Source organism: Petromyzon marinus, unplaced genomic scaffold (assembly GCF_048934315.1).
Source record: "Petromyzon marinus isolate PM22_M1 ecotype Great Lakes invasive population unplaced genomic scaffold, UKy_Petmar_22M1.pri1.0 PM_G_Scaffold_14, whole genome shotgun sequence".
Taxonomy (NCBI): Eukaryota; Metazoa; Chordata; class Hyperoartia; order Petromyzontiformes; family Petromyzontidae; genus Petromyzon; species Petromyzon marinus.
Window position 1 is genome coordinate 4,403,268 of NW_027422695.1, and position 16,292 is coordinate 4,419,559.

Below are 16,292 nucleotides of genomic sequence, written 5' to 3' on the forward strand. Positions count from 1 at the left end.
GTGTGTGTACACTGTGTGTGTACACTGTGTGTACACTGTGTGTGTGTGTACACTGTGCGTGTACTCTGTGTGTGTGTGTACACTGTGTGTGTGTGTACACTGTGTGTGTACAATGTGTGTGTACAATGTGTGTGTGTACACTGTATGTGTGTGTACACTGTGTGTGTACACTGTATGTGTGTGTACACTGTGTGTGTGTACAATGTGTGTGTACACTGTATGTGTGTACACTGTGTGTGTACAGTGTGTGTACAATGTGTAGGCACACTGTATGTGTGTGTGTACACTGTGTGTAGTGGGAGGCACAGGTGGTGCATTGGCCAGTCATCTCAGTCGACCCATGGCATCATTTCATCATTTTTTTTATTTTTTTATTAAAATGTTAATTTATTTTTATTTTTTATTTTTCTATCTACGTGACTTTGCCGAAAGAACCAGGAATATGGTAGTGCATTCTGTATTTATTGCCGAGGTTCAAGGTTCAAATCCGACAGGCACACCTGGCTACCCCAGTAACATTCACCACAACATGCGCAGTCTGCTTAACAGCGGATGTCAAACAAACCACTGTGTCACTCACAACGCACATTGCATGTTGGTGTCACGGTCAAAATTGTGGCAATTCCAGTAACACTATCCAGAAACTCCACAAGGGAGATGACGCGTCAATGATCGCCCACTACAGACAGACTCATGTCCACGTGCAGGCCGGTGCAGGGCCACCTTGTGCCACACAGGGGCAGCTGCCACTAGGGGGCGCCCTTCCATTGTTTGAGATGAGGTTCGATACGAAACACCGAGTTGCTGAGGCAATTAGGCAAGCGACTTATGAGTGCAAATATGTTGTTTATAACGTAGTGAATGCTTGGGAGCTTAATTGTCTCTTGCTCCTGCTCACAGATTTACCCAGCCCACAGCTCCACAGATACCAGCCGCTCCTCCTGGGCAGGTTCGGTTACGTAAGGTGCGAAATAAGTTCCAGATACACACACAGAGACTCACACAGATACACACACAGAGACTCACACAGAGACTCACACAGATACACACACAGAGACTCACACAGAGACTCACACAGAGACCCATAGATTATCACGGTTGGCTACGTACGGTGCGAAATAAATTACAGATAAACACTCCTTTGAGCAAGTTTGAGTCACGGGCCGTGCAAGTTGACCGGGCGCGTGTTGCTACTGACAGTCGTTGCATACGGTTGGATAGACGCTGATAGAGAGACACACACACAGCCAAGACAGGCGGACAGACACAGACAAGAGGAACACAGAGACGACAGATACAGGCAGAGAGAAACACAGAGGCAAACAGATGACACAGACGGACAGAGACAGAGAGATGTTGAATCGAACACACTGAACTCGCTCCATTAAAAGAGATTCCTCGATCTTCGCAATGCCCGGAAGTCGTTCTTATTCTTATTGATTTAATTGCGTGTGGTGTGTACGTGCAAGCAATGTGGGACATCGATGTACACAGATATGAACAAGATCAGCAGACAAGACGTCTTTAATTTAATCGATCTCTCCACTAAACAACGGAATGTTTAACACGAAATATAAATCCCAAGGCCTTCGTGCGAGTCCATAATTGCTGCAGCATTGCTTCAGTGCAAGCCAACTGTGGACGGGTTTTGGTGGACACTGTGTGTGTACACTGTGTGTGTGTGTACACTGTGTGCAAGCCAACTGTGGACCGGTTTTGGTGGACAATGTCTCAACAGCAGTGGGGCTTGCTTCAAGCCAAGGTTGTGAACTGCAGTGAAATATAATGCATCAGATAACATCTGATTAAGAAGCTATTTGAAAAAAAAAATAAGCACCGTCTGCTTAACAGTGGATGTAAAACATACTATTGTAGTGTCATTCAAAACGAGTAGGCCATTGCATGCTGGCGAATTCTAAACATTAGCGACAAATTACACAACTGAGATGAAACATCAATCATCGCCCCCTACTGACAGCCTCTTGTTCACATACTCTTTGGTTCTTTCAGTAAAGTCACGTAGGTAGAAAAAATAATAATATATCACGACGTTTCGATCGTAACACAAGCGGTCGTCTTCAGGTGGAAAAAATAAATGCAGGCCAGTGCAGGGCCACCACCCTGTGCCACACAGGGTCAGCTGCTACTTGGGGATGCTCTTCGAGTGTTTCAGACGAGATATGATACAAAACTCGGAGTTGCCGAGGTGATTAAGCAAGCAACTTGTAAAAGCAATTATTATAACATAGTGAATGCTTGGGGGCGTATTGGCTCTCGCTCCTGGTTAGAGGTCTCCCCAACCCACAGGTCCACAAAGACTGGCCGGCCTTACTCTGCAGGTTGCACCTAGGAACTGAGTGTTCAAATTCCCATTCTTGTCATTAAAGGCATGTGACAAAGGTGCATCTATTGGAGCGACATCATCTCAAGCTTACACATCTACTGGGTCTCCACTTGACTTTGTATTGTCTAGGAGCAAGTCCACCTACACTTCCACAAACTAATGGGAGTTGCCTCGCTCTGCCTCACAGTAAGAATTCTCCTCCTGATTCACGTTGCCTCCATCGATGTGAAGGTTTGCCCATTTTGGAGTTGAATCTTCATCTTCACATTTTACCTTCACTTCTTTGCTCTTCACCATCACCTCTTCATATTTTACCTCGATACCTTTAAGTGTCAAAGCTGGGATTTTCCTCCGGTTCTTGTTTCATGAGGGATGGGCTCATTGCGGCACTTTGACTTTCACAAGCTGATTTCAGACTCCACTCCTTGTGGATCTTCTGATGCTTCTGTGTTCTCTGGTGTACTTGAAGATGTGGTGACTGTGCAAATGCCTTCCCGCACACACTGCACTTGAAGGGTTTCTCTCCCGTGTGTGTTCTCTGGTGTACTTGAAGATTTGATGAATGTGCAAATGCCTTCCCGCACACACTGCACATGAAGGGTTTCTCTCCCGTGTGTGTTCTCTGGTGTCTTTGACAATTTGATGAATCTGCAAACGGCTTCCCGCACAGAGTGCACCTGAAGGGTTTATCTCCCGTGTGTGTTCTCTCGTGTCTTTGAAGATGTGACACATGTACAAACGCCATCCTGCACAGAATGCACCTGAACGGTTTCTCTCCTGTGTGTGTTCTCTGGTGTAATTTAAGATGTGGTGACTGTGCAAACGCCATCCCACACACAGTGCACTTGAAGGGTTTCTCTCCTGTGTGTGTTCTCTGGTGTTGTTTAAGACCAGATGACTGTGAAAATGCCTTCCCACACACACTGCACTTGAAGGGTTTCTCTCCTGTGTGTGTTCTCTGGTGGGTCTGAACAACTGATGAATGTGCAAACGCCTTCCCGCACAAGGTGCACCTGAAGGGTTTCACTCCCGTGTGTGTTCTCTGGTGGGTCTGAAGAACTGATGGCCATGCAAATGCCTTCCCACACACAGTGCACTTGAAGGGTTTCTCTCCAGTGTGTGTTCTCTGGTGGGTCTGAAGAACTGATGGCCATGCAAATGCCTTCCCACACACAGTGCACTTGAAGGGTTTCTCTCCAGTGTGTGTTCTCTGGTGTACTTGAAGATGTGGGGACTGTGCAAACGCCATCCCGCACAGATTGCACTTGAAGGGTTTCTCTCCCGTGTGTGTTCTCTGGTGTATTTTAAGAGCAGATGACCGTGAACATGCCTTCCCACACACACTGCACTTGAAGGGTTTCTCTCCCGTGTGTGTTCTCTGGTGTATTTTAAGAGCAGATGACTGTGAAAATGCCTTCCCACACACTGTGCACTTGAAGGGTTTCTCTCCTGTGTGTGTTCTCTGGTGGGTCTCAAGAACTGATGGCCATGAAAATGCCTTGTCACACACAGTGCACTTGAAGGGTTTCTCTCCTGTACGAGTTCTCTGGTGCTGTGTCAAATTTCCAGTCCAATCCGTGCTGTATGCACGCTGGTCGCAATGTTGACTTGTCGTACCGAGCTGCTGTGCTGACTGCCTTTGCTCCATCAGACCTGCGTCAGCTGCAGACAGAAAATAAGAATATCCACACCATCTACACGTCAGTATCGAGCCATGGAGGAATGCATATATAGTCACACGTGACTTACACGTCTATATTCATTCATGTATTCATGAAGTAGTGAAAAAGTTTCCCAAAATCATCACAGGGCTGTTATGACACACAATGAGAGGGAAAATGTCATTAATATGCCAGGAAGCCCTCGTATCTTCAAAATGAATGTTAACTCAAAACTCCGAGCACACAATTTCGGCTGTCTGGCTACAAAAGGAATATTTATAAGAGCTAAATTCAGCTGACATAGCAAAGGGTGTTGAAAACAATACAATTTGTGTTAAGCTTAAGTTATTGTTCAATCGCAACTTAGAGGTGTGAATCCAGGCTCAGATGTCCTTGAATGCTGGGGATGAACAGTTCCGACTTCAGCTGAATTTGTGTGCTGTGTTCACCTCCTGTTTCCATTCTTACAAAGAGTTCCAGAGGAAAAGAAAAATAAACTATTGTTTTGATATAACTTCCGTGTTCAATAGAGTTAATAGACTTTACTTCAAACACAAACTTGACACTGTCACACACTGGCAGTGGCGTGTCTAGAATCATGCCTGGCCACCGTCATCTGCTTGGCATTAATGCTTTCTCACTCCACCAAGTAATCAATCGAGGATCAATGAACATATCCAAGGCTAACTGGAGTTTGCGTGTCTCTCTCCGTGGTGAGATGTTAACTACCTCACCTGGTGTACAGGAAGTCGTGGGTTCGATCCCGACCCTGACGCCTGCTGTATATTTGGAATTTGCGCGTCTCTCCGCTGAGCGTCTTTGACCGATAGACATTGATACACGTATTCTTGTTTCTTTCGGTAAAGTTACGTAGACAGAAAATAACAATAACAGATAATACAATTACATTAAATAAAGACCATTTGTGTTGCAATCAAAACGTGGGTTTTTTTGTTGCTTTATTTAATATTTTTTATGTTTATTAAGTTATTGTTATTTTATTTTCTATCTACGTGACTTTACCGAAAGAACCAAGAATATTCATTCCTGCAGTCACCAAAGTTTTAAGTCAAAACATTCACACACGTTGACAAAGCCTCACCTTGTGTTGTTGTGGGCAGGTCCCTTCTGATAACAAGAGCGGTATAGCAGCTCAAGCGGGCTTGGCCTGCTAACAAAAGTACGAAAATAAAAACTGCGTGAATATTTACAATAAAAAAAGTTACAAAGTGGCGAGCCGGGTGAAGACAAATTAAACTTAAGCGAGATAATTAAAGTAAATGCAATCAGGCGAGGGCAGGAGGCGTGGCTAGGCCCCGCGTTGTAAAGTTCCAACCTGGACATCGATTCCCATGCTCGCTGCTACTCAACTGACATCCCTACGAGAGAGAGAGAGGCTCTACCTTGGTAAACAACCACCACCACCACAACATCCACCACCATGAGAATTTCTCACCTTCGGATTTCAGTGCAAGGGCGGATCGGCAGCCTCCTGTTACCTCGCGACGTCACGCGGGTAAGCAGGTAACGTGACGTCACTTCCGGGGTAAGAGACACGCCCCTCCTATGAGCGGCTCTGTAACTGAATAAATTATGTTAATGTTAACTGGCCATATGTCGAGGGATGGGGCGTGGCTGCTTAACCCGACGGCTTCAACGGACACATTATGTTAATGAACCGCCCTCACTGGACGTTGCTTTGCCCAAATAAGGATTGCCACTGGATTGATATCTGCAGTGACCCAAGGGGAGGTGACGTCACGCCCAAAAGCACCGTGGACGGGGTTGGGGGAGTGTGAATACCTTGGTGACATGACGTCACTAGCGAGGTACACCTCCCGCTGGCACTTCGTGCCGATGAGGTCATGATGAGTGGTGACGTCACAGAGCGGGGATGGAGTTTAAGTTGATTTAGATTCATTTTCCATTGCCCCCTCCCTTGGGTGCGTGAACTCAGCAACAACAACGTGGACATTATTGTGTGTACGTACACACTGTGTGTGTGTGTAGTGTACGTACACACACACACATTTGAGGCTGAGTCGACCTAGGGGAGGCCCAGAACCGGTTCAAATAATCGTCACTGGGTGTTGGCTGTGAGCGGGAATCAAACTCGGGTCGTTATGTTCGTAAAGCAGTGCACTAACCGCTAGACTACCACCACACACGTTACACACACACAGTACACACACACGTTACACACACACACACAGTACACACACAGTACACACACACACACAGTACACACACACACACAGTACACACACGCACGGTACACACACACGCACGTTACATACACACACACAGTACACACACACAGTACACACACGCACGGTACACACACACACAGTACACACACACACAGTACACACACACACGGTACACACACACACAGTACACACACACACAGTACACACATACAGTACACACACACACGCACAGTACACACACACGGTGCACACACGCGCACGACACACACACGCACAGTACACACACACGGTGCACACATACACACGCACAGTACACATACACGGTGCACACACACGCACGACACACATGCACAGTACACACACACACTCACAGTACACACGCACAGTACACACGCACAGTACACACACACACGGTACACACACGCACAGTATACACACAGTACACAAACACGCACAGTACACACACACAGTACACACACACGCACGGTACACACGCACAGTACACACACGCACAGTACACACACACACGCACACACACGCACGGTACACACGCACGGTACACACACACACGCACAACACACACGGTACACACACACACGGTGCACACACACACAGTTCACACACACGCACAGTACACACACACGCACAGTACACACACACAGTACACACACACGGTACACACACGCACGGGACACACACAGTACACGACACACACACACGCACAGTACACACACACACACGGTACACACACACACACGCACGGCACGCCCACACTCCTTCCGTCACGTGACTAAGGTTGACGCGCCGCCCCGTCTCCCGAGGTGACCTCTTGGCTCTCTCGTCTCTCCTCGACACGTAGATTAATTTCTTACTCTTACCTAGAAACCTCATTGTCTGTCTGTCTGTGTCTGTGGACGCAACTTGCGAGGAATTGTACTCACAAACTGTAAAGTAATGTTTACACACCGTACCGGGTACTCATTTGAGGCTGAGTCGACATAGGGGAGGCCCAGAACCAGTTCAAACAATTATCACCGGTGGTGGCCGTGAGCGGGAATCGAACTCGGGTCGCCGGGTTCGTAGCGCAGCGTAGCGCTAACCGCTACACTGCAATGAGTTACGCTTCCACACACACACAGACACAAAGACACACATAGACACACACAGACACACACACAGACACACAGACACACACACAGTAACACACACACAGATACACACACACAGACACACACACAGACACACACAGACAACGCTAACCACTACACTACAATGCGTTACGCTTCCACATGCGAGGGTCACGTGACAGATTTGACGTCACAGCTCACTTGCCGTGCAAAAAATCTATACATTATTGAGCTCCCCTCTACCCTCCAAAAAGAAACTAAAAGTGTATTTGTATAATGTTTGTATGGTGTACAGTCTGGAAAGTACCCACATGGCAAATTTCCAGTTTGTTGCATGTCGGGAAGTACGCTAAACATTTTGAACAGACAACACACACAATCACAACTTTGCCTTTTATATATATTTGGAGATGCAGTGAAAAACTTTCCCAAATTCATCACGCGGTTTCAGTTTTTTGATTTTCAGTTTGATTTATTTTGGTTATAGTCCCGTGAGCCATTCGGCTCTTGAATCGGGTGCAACCACAACAAGCGACAAAACAAAAACACGACCGAGAGAAACATCTTACAGTGACTGTGTGACTGTGCAAACAGCACTGTCATGGCACGCAATGAGAGGGCAAATGTCATAAATATTCCTGTAAGCCCTCGCATCTTCAACAATAATGTTGCCATCGCAACGTTGTGGGGTTTTTTGCTTCATTGTAAAAAAGAAAAATTATTATCTGTTATTTTTATTTTCTATCTACGTGACTTTACCGAAAGAACCAAGAATATTAATTCCTGCAGTCACCAAAGTTTTAAGTCAAAACATTCACACACGTTGACAAAGCCTCACCTTGTGTTGTTGTGGGCAGGTCGCTTCTGATAACAAGAGCGGTATAGCAGCTCAAGCGGGCTTGGCCTGCTAACAAAAGAAAATAAAAACTGCGTGAATATTTACAATAAAACAAAGTTACAAAGTGACGAGCCGGGTGAAGACAAATTAAACTTAAGCGAGATAATTAAAGTAAACGCAATCAGGCGAGGGCAGGAGGCAAGGCCCCACGTGGCTAGGCCCCGCGCTGTAAAGTTCCAACCTGGACATCGATTCCCATGCTCGCTGCTACTCAACTGACATCCCTACGAGAGAGAGGCTCTACCTTGGTAAACAACAACAACAACAACCACCACAACCACCACCACAACGATGAGAATTTCTCACCTCGGATTTCAGTGCAAGCGCGCACACGGCAGCTTCCTGTTGCCTCGCGACAGCAGGAAGTAGTATGACGTCACTTCCCTCCCACGAGCGGCTCTCTAACTGAATAAATTATATGCTTAGTTTTTTCGGTAAAGTCACGTTGAAGAGAAGCAACAAAATAATAAAATAATATATACTTTATTGGTTTGCTGTATATATTTTATTATTTTGTTGTTTCTCTTCAACGTGACTTTACCGAAAAAACTAAGAATATGAATTACTGCAGTCACGAAAGCTTTAAATCAAAATTGAATAAATTATGTTAATTATGCCGGCCCAAACTGCGAGGGATGGGAGCGTGAGCGCCGAACCCGTCGCAATAAACTCGCGACGGCTTTAACGGACACATTATGTTAATGAGCCACCAGTCACTGGGCGTAGCTGTGCCCAAATAAGGATTGCCACTGGAACGACATCGGCAGTGACCCAAAGGAGGTGACGTCACGCTCAAGAGCACGATAGACGGGGGAGGGCTGAATACCTTGGTGACATGACGTCACTAGCGAGGTACACCTCACCCTGGCGTTAAACGCCGATGAGGTAATGCAGAGTGGTGACGTCACAGAGTTGGAGTTTAAGTTGATTTAGATTCATTTTACATTGCTCCCTCCCTTGGGTGTGTGAGCCCAGCTACAACAACGTGGACATTATTGTGTATACACTGTGTGTGTGTATACTGTGTGTGTGTGTACACTGTGTGTGTGTATACTGTGTGTGTGTGTACACTGTGCGTGTACACTGTGTGTGTACACTGTGTGTATACACTGTGTGTATACACTGTGTGTATACACTGTGTGTGTGTACACTGTGTGTGTACACTGTGTGTGTACACTGTGTGTACATTGTGTGTACACTGTGTATAAACTGTGTGTATACACTGTGTGTACATTGTGTGGGTACACAGTGTGTGTGTACAATGTGTGTGTACACTGTGTGTGTGTACACTGTGTGTGTACACTGTGTGTGTACACTGTTTGTGTCCGCATTGAACCGAACCCCCGGCAAGGCCATCTACTTAACGTTGAGAGAAAATTCACACGAAATCTCATTTTCAATGAAGTCTTCCAGATGTAAATTGATACAAGCTTTTAATGAAGAAATAAAACCATCTAATTCAAAACACAATGCAATTCAAAGATGTTTCATTTTAAAACTTCAAAACGGAGCATGGGGTGCTTGCGTGAATGCGTCCTTCGTGTGCAAATGTTGTGACTTTCCTGGCCTGAAGGCCGTCAATGTGTTGGACCATTATTGGTGCACAGCGTCTCAACAACTGCAGTGGGGTTTGTTTCAACCGATGGTTACGAACATCCAGACGTCAATCAGCAAGGTGCATTTCTAGTCCCAGTTAGACAAAATCTACGTCAACACGTAAGACAAAACTACAATTCGTGTTGTAGAGAATGTACCTCCTCCTATACGTGTAACTTTTAAGTGGTATGCCTTGTAACTGATGAATGATCCGAGCGTGCTCCCTATTTCAAAGACGATGAGTTGCTCCAGAGGCAGACGCTTCGTGAAACACAAAAGTACCCTTTGACCTGCATCACAAGAACAACGGATCTCACCTGAGTTCTCTGTACAGGTCACTTCCAAAACACACACGCACTTTGTCCTAACATCACTTATTCAATGTGTGACCCTCAGACAAAATGTTACATGTACGCGCACAATCAGACAAGTATTAATTCTAAATTATTGACGGGCATATTGACGGGCATATTAACAACATTGAATTACTGCAGCGAAATTGACTGCATCACGTTACATCGTATTAACAAGAAGTTATTTTATAAACACGCACCGTCTGCTTAACAGTGTATGTACACCGTACTATTGTTGCGTCATTCAAAACGAGTAGGCCGTTGCATGCTGGCGTCTGGGTCAAAATGTAGCAAATTCTAAACATTAGCTACAAATAATAGATCACGGCGTTTCGATGGCAACACAAGCAATCGTCATCAGGTGGGACAAGCACAGCAGCAATAAGAAAAACTGCTAGAGTAGGCGCCTACTACTTCAGCAGTTTCTCTTGCTGTGGTTGTCCCACCTGATGACGATTGTTCGTGTTGTGATCTAAACACCGTGATCTGTTATGTTTCTACCCACGTGGTGACTTTACCGAAATAACTCAACAGTGTGGATTCCTGCAGTCACGAAAGCTTCGAATCAAGATTGCCTACAAACTACACAACTGAGATTACGCATCAATCATCGCCCCCTACTGACAGGCTCTTGTCCACATGCAGGCTGGTGCAGGGCCACCACCTTGTGCCACACAGGGGCAGCTGCTACTCGGGGATGCTCTTCCAGTGCTTCAGACGAGGTACAAAACTCCGAGTTGCTGAGGCGGTTAAGCAAGCACCGTGTAAATGCAATTATTATAACATAGTGAATGCTTGGGGGCTTATTGTCTCTCGCTCCTGGTTAAAGATCTACCCAACCCACGGGCCCACAAAGACTGGTCGCTCGCTCTTACTCTGCAGGTTGAACCTAGGAAGTGAGTGTCCAACTTCACGTTCTTGTCATTAAAGGCCTGTGACAAAGGTGCATCTATTGGAGCGACATCGTCTCTGGCTTACACATCTACCGGGTCTCCACTTGACTTTGTATTGTCTAGGAAGTCCACCAACACCTCCACTTCCACAAACTGCTGGGAGTTGCCTCGCTCTGCCTCACAGTCAGAATTCTCCTCCTGCTTCACGTTGCCTCCATCGATGTGAAGGTCCCATTTTGGAGTTTAATTTTCATCTTCACATTTCACCTTCACTTCTTCACTCTTCACCATCACCTCTTCCCTCTTCACCATCACTTCTTCCCTCTTCACCATCACTTCTTCCCTCTTCACCATCACCTCTTCATATTTCACCTCGATACCTTTAAAAGTGTCCAAGCTGGGATTTTCTTCCGGTTCTTGTTTCAAGAGGGATGGGCTTATTGTGGCACTTTGACTTTCACAAGCTGATTTCAGACTCCACTCCTTGTGGATCTTCTGATGCTTCTGTGTTTTCCGGTGTTCTATAAGATGTGGTTGCTGTGCAAACGCCTTCCCGCACGGAGTGCACCTGAAGGGTTTCTCTCCCGTGTGTGTTCTCTGGTGTATTACAAGAGTAGATGAATTTGCAAACGCCTTCCCACACACAGTGCACTTGAAGGGTTTCTCTCCCGTGTGTGTTCTCTGGTGGTTTTTAAGAGCAGATGAATGTGCAAACGCCTTCCCACACACACTGCATTTGAAGGGTTTCTCTCCCGTGTGTGTTCTCTCGTGTACTTGAAGATGTGATGAAAGTGCAAACGGCTTCCCGCACAGAGTGCACTTGAAGGGTTTCTCTCCCGTGTGTGTTCTCTGGTGTGTTACAAGAGCAGATGACTGTGCAAATGCCTTCCCACACACACTGCACTTGAAGGGTTTCTCTCCCGTGTGTGTTCTCTGGTGTTCTACAAGAACAGATGACTGTGCAAATGCCTTCCCACACACACTGCACTTGAAGGGTTTCTCTCCCGTGTGAGTTCTTTGGTGTATTTTAAGAGCAGATGGGTATGAAAATGCCTTCCCACACACAGTGCACTTGAAGAGTTTCTCTCCTGTGTGAGTTCTCTGGTGCCGTGTCAAATTTCCAGTCCGATCCGTGCTGTATGCACGCTGGTCGCATTGTTGACTTGCCATACCGAGCTGCGCTGAGTGCATTTGCTCCATCAGACCAATTCTGCGAAGGAAGCGTCAGAGGAAGCGTCAGCTGCAGACAGAAAAAAATATCCACACCATCTACACGTCAGTATCGAGGCACAGAGGCATGCATATATAGTCACATGTGACTTACACGTCTATATTCACATATCCATGATTTAGTAAAAACGTTTCCCAAATTCATCACACGGGCTGTTATGGCACACAATGAGAGGGCAAATGGTTATAAACATGCCTGGAAGCCCTCGTATCTTCAAAATGAATGTTCACCAAAAACTCCGAGCACACAATTTCAGCTGTCTGGCTACAAAAGGAATATTTATGAGAGCTAAATTCAGCTGACAAAGCAAAGGGTGTTGAAAACAATACTATTTGTGTAGGCAGAAATGCATAAATCAATGTTCAATTGCAACTTAGAGGTGTGAATCCAGGCTCAGATGTCCTTGAATGCTGGGATGAATAGTTCCGACTTCAGCTGAATGTGTGTGCTGTGTTCACCTCCTGTTTCCATTCTTATAAAGAGTTCCAGAGGAAAAAAAAGTAAACTATTGTTATGCTATAACCTCCGTGTTCAACAGAGTTAATAGACGTTACTGCAAACACAAACTGTACACTGTCACCGGGTAAACAGGCGATGGCGTGTCTAGAATCATGCCTGGCCACCTTCATCTGCTCAGCATTAATGCTTCCTCACTACACCAAGTAATTGAGGATCAACGAACATATCCGAGGCTAACTGGAGTTTGCATGTCTCTCTCCGTGGTGAGATGTTAACTACCTCACCTGGTATACAGGAAGTCGTGGGTTCGATCCCGACCCTGACGCCTGCTGTATATTTGGAGTTTGCGCGTCACTCCGTTTAGCGTCTTTGACCGATAGACATTGACACACGTATTCTTGGTTCTTTCTGTAAAGTTACGTAGACAGAAAATAACATTAACAGATAATACAATTACATTAAATAAAGACCACTTGTGTTGCAATCAAAACGTGGGTTTTTTTTAGCTTTATTTACTATTTTTTTATTATGTTATTGTTATTTTATTTTCTATCTACGTGACTTTACCGAAAGAACCAAGAATATTAATTCCTGCAGTCACCAAAGTTTTAAGTCAAAACATTCACACACATTGACAAAGCCTCACCTTGTGTTGTTGTGGGCAGGTCGCTTCTGATAAAGCCCAGCGAGACACGGCCGACGATGCAGATGACGTCACCAATCCCAGCACGTCACCTCCCGTCCAGCGGCACACGTGGGAACGGAGGGCGCCTTAACTCAAGGCGCTTGAAGTAGGCTTACAAAACGGTGACAATGGAATCATGTGGATGCCTGGGGCATACTGCAACGATTGGGGAATGAGTGGCAGCGATGGAGAGGTACTTGGTGATCACGGAAGGGTAAGGGAGGCACGGGTAATAATAATTAATCATTAAAAAGTATAAAGTGCCCTTGAACAATCGGAAAGATGGGAGGGGGCGAGGGGAGGGAAGAGAATGTACAACATAGAAGATGGCAATGTGAGGAGGTTAAGGAGGAGGGCTGATTAATGTACAGAGTGGTCCATATCTCTTGTGACCGCCCCCCCCCATTAAATTCGCTAACATTTAAACAAATTAAAGTAAGGTTCATTTTAAACAGAAATTAATATGGTAAAGAACAAAAATATTGGGGGTCAATTTAATTGGGGTGCCGCAATGATTCTGCTCCGAGTAGAATCATTGGAAGGGGAATTTAATATTAACCCGTTCTTGAAAATTAGATTTCACCCTGGTTAAACAAAGATCAACTTTGAATGTGAAACATCTGGTCTGGGATCATGGACTCAAAAGGCTCGCAGATAACAGGTCGCTCACGTGTTAGAAGCAGGTGTTAAAAAGGTGAACGGACAGAAGTCGCACTACACGCGTGTGCTGTATGTTGAACTTCTTTCGCACCGTACTAGCCAACCGCGCTAATCGGAGGTGCGCGGGGTTGGTGGTGGGGGGGGGCCGAAGGACAACAAACTAAACACACAAAACAAACATTAACGGCAACGGTCATTTGCTAGCGCAATTGGCGGGTGACGTTACCCGCGCCGTTTGTGCCAGGCTAGGTGCACTTTGAGGCCACGTTAAGAAGTCGAGGGCTCCTGGGCTGGCACAAGCGCCGCGGTGGTGTCACTTGCAACGTATTTGGCTATGGCTGTTGTTGTTTGTCCTGTGCGGGCCTTAATAAACAATATCGTTTATTGTTAATTTTGAATCACAGTTCCTATGATCACTGTTACATTGTTTTTTTTATAGCTTTATTTTGGTGATTTTGAAAAGTTTTGGTTTAGCCATGTTTGTTTGTTGTAGTACAGAGTTAGACTGCTAACTTTAATCTAAATTGTCTTATGGTTGTTATTGTTTGACTTGCATCCCACTGGGATTTTTGCACACAGCGTTGATATGCGGTGCTTTTTCTGGAAGACTTTTCCTGGTTTTTCCTGGATTTTTCTGTTTGCGCATCGTTACTTTAAGACGTTTCTTGTTCACGTTTTTGTTTGTTGCGGTTGCACCCGATTCAAGAGCCGAATGGCTCACAGGGCTATACCAACATAAATGAAAATGAAACTGAACTGATAACAAGAGCGATATAGCGGCTCAAGCGGGCTTGGCCTGCTAACAAAAGAACGAAAATAAAAACTGCGTGAATATTTACAATAAAACAAAGTTACAAAGTGGCGAGCCGGGTGAAGACAAATTAAACTTAAGCGAGATAATTAAAGTGAATGCAATCAGGCGAGGGCAGGAGGCAAAGGCCCCGCGTGGCTAGGCCCCGCGTTGTAAAGTTCCAACCTGGACATCGATTCCCATGCTCGCTGCTACTCAACTGACATCCCTACGAGAGAGAGCGAGGCTCTACCTTGGTAAACAACAACAACCACCACCACAACAACAACCACCATGAGAATTTCTCACATCGGATTTCAGTGCAAGCGTGGATCGGCAGCCTCCTGTTACCTCGCGACGTCACGCGGAAGCAGGTTGGGGGAGTGTGAATACCTTGGTGACATGACGTCACTAGCGAGGTACACCTCCCACTGGCACTTCATGCCGATGAGGTCATGCTGAGTGGTGACGTCACAGCGCGGGGATGCAATTTAAGTTGATTCAGCTTCATTTTTCATTGCCCCCTCCCTTGAGTGCGTGAACTCAGCAACAACGTGGACATTATTGTGTATACACTCTGTTTACACATTGTGTGTGTACACTATGTGTATACACTGTGTGTGTACACACTGTGTGTACACACTCTATGTGTGTGTACACACTGTGTACACGTACACACTGTGTGTGTGTACGTACACACTCTGTGTGTGTACACTGTGTGTGTACTGTGTGTGTGTAGTGGGGGGCAAAGGCGGTGCATTGGCCAGTCATCTCAGTCAGTCGACCCATGGCATCTTATCAATTAATTTAGAAAAATTATTATTTTTATTTATTTGTATATTTTTTATTTTTTTATCTTTAATTTAGTTTATTTTTTGTATTCTATTTACGTGACTTTACCGAAAGAACCAGGAATATGGTAGCGCATTCTCTATTTGTTGCAGAGGTTCAAAGTTCAAATCTGACAGGCACACCTGGCTACCCCAGTAACAATCACCACAATGAGCTGTTCTGCTTCACGGCGGATGTCAAACAGAGTATTGTGTCACTCACAACGCACAGGTCATTGCATGCTGGTGTCACGGTCAAAAATTGTGGTTAATTCCAAACATTGTCCAGAAACTCTACAACGGAAATGTTTGGCTACGTACGGTTTGAAAGAAGTGTTAGTCAAACAGAATGTGTATTTACGTGCGCGTGTTTAAACGTATCTTTGTACGAGCGGTAGGGCAGCGGTTAGCGCTACGCTGCGCTACGAACCCGGAGACCCGGGACCGTTTCCCGCTCACGGCCAACACCGCCAGTGACGATTATCTGAACCGGTCCTGGGCCTTCCCTAGGTCGACTCAGCCTAAAAATGAGTACCCAGTGTGATGTGAGCATCG

At 45.7% G+C, this 16,292-nt stretch overlaps 1 protein-coding gene across 2 annotated transcripts; it reads right to left on the reverse strand.

The window, feature by feature from the left end:
• Positions 1-9,664: 9,664 nt before the first annotated feature.
• LOC142910228 (uncharacterized) lies at positions 9,665-15,178 on the reverse strand. Of its 2 annotated transcripts, none has more exons than XM_076059933.1 (2): positions 13,419-15,178; positions 9,665-12,292 (listed from the first exon to the last, which is right to left on the reverse strand). In XM_076059933.1, exon 2 carries the CDS (start codon positions 12,280-12,282, stop codon positions 11,326-11,328), a length of 957 nt encoding a protein of 318 aa, XP_075916048.1. In that variant the 5' UTR covers positions 12,283-12,292; positions 13,419-15,178; the 3' UTR covers positions 9,665-11,325. The 2 variants fall into 2 exon arrangements, 1 of the variants encoding a protein (XP_075916048.1); XR_012932806.1 differs by lacking the exon at positions 9,665-12,292 and adding an exon at positions 13,063-13,180.
• Between the last annotated feature and the right edge of the window lie 1,114 nt (positions 15,179-16,292).

Coding starts and splice junctions, on each gene's coding strand:
- LOC142910228 (XM_076059933.1), bottom strand. CDS start 12,282: ATGGAGCAAATGCACTCAGCGCAGCTCGGTATGGCAAGTCAACAATGC.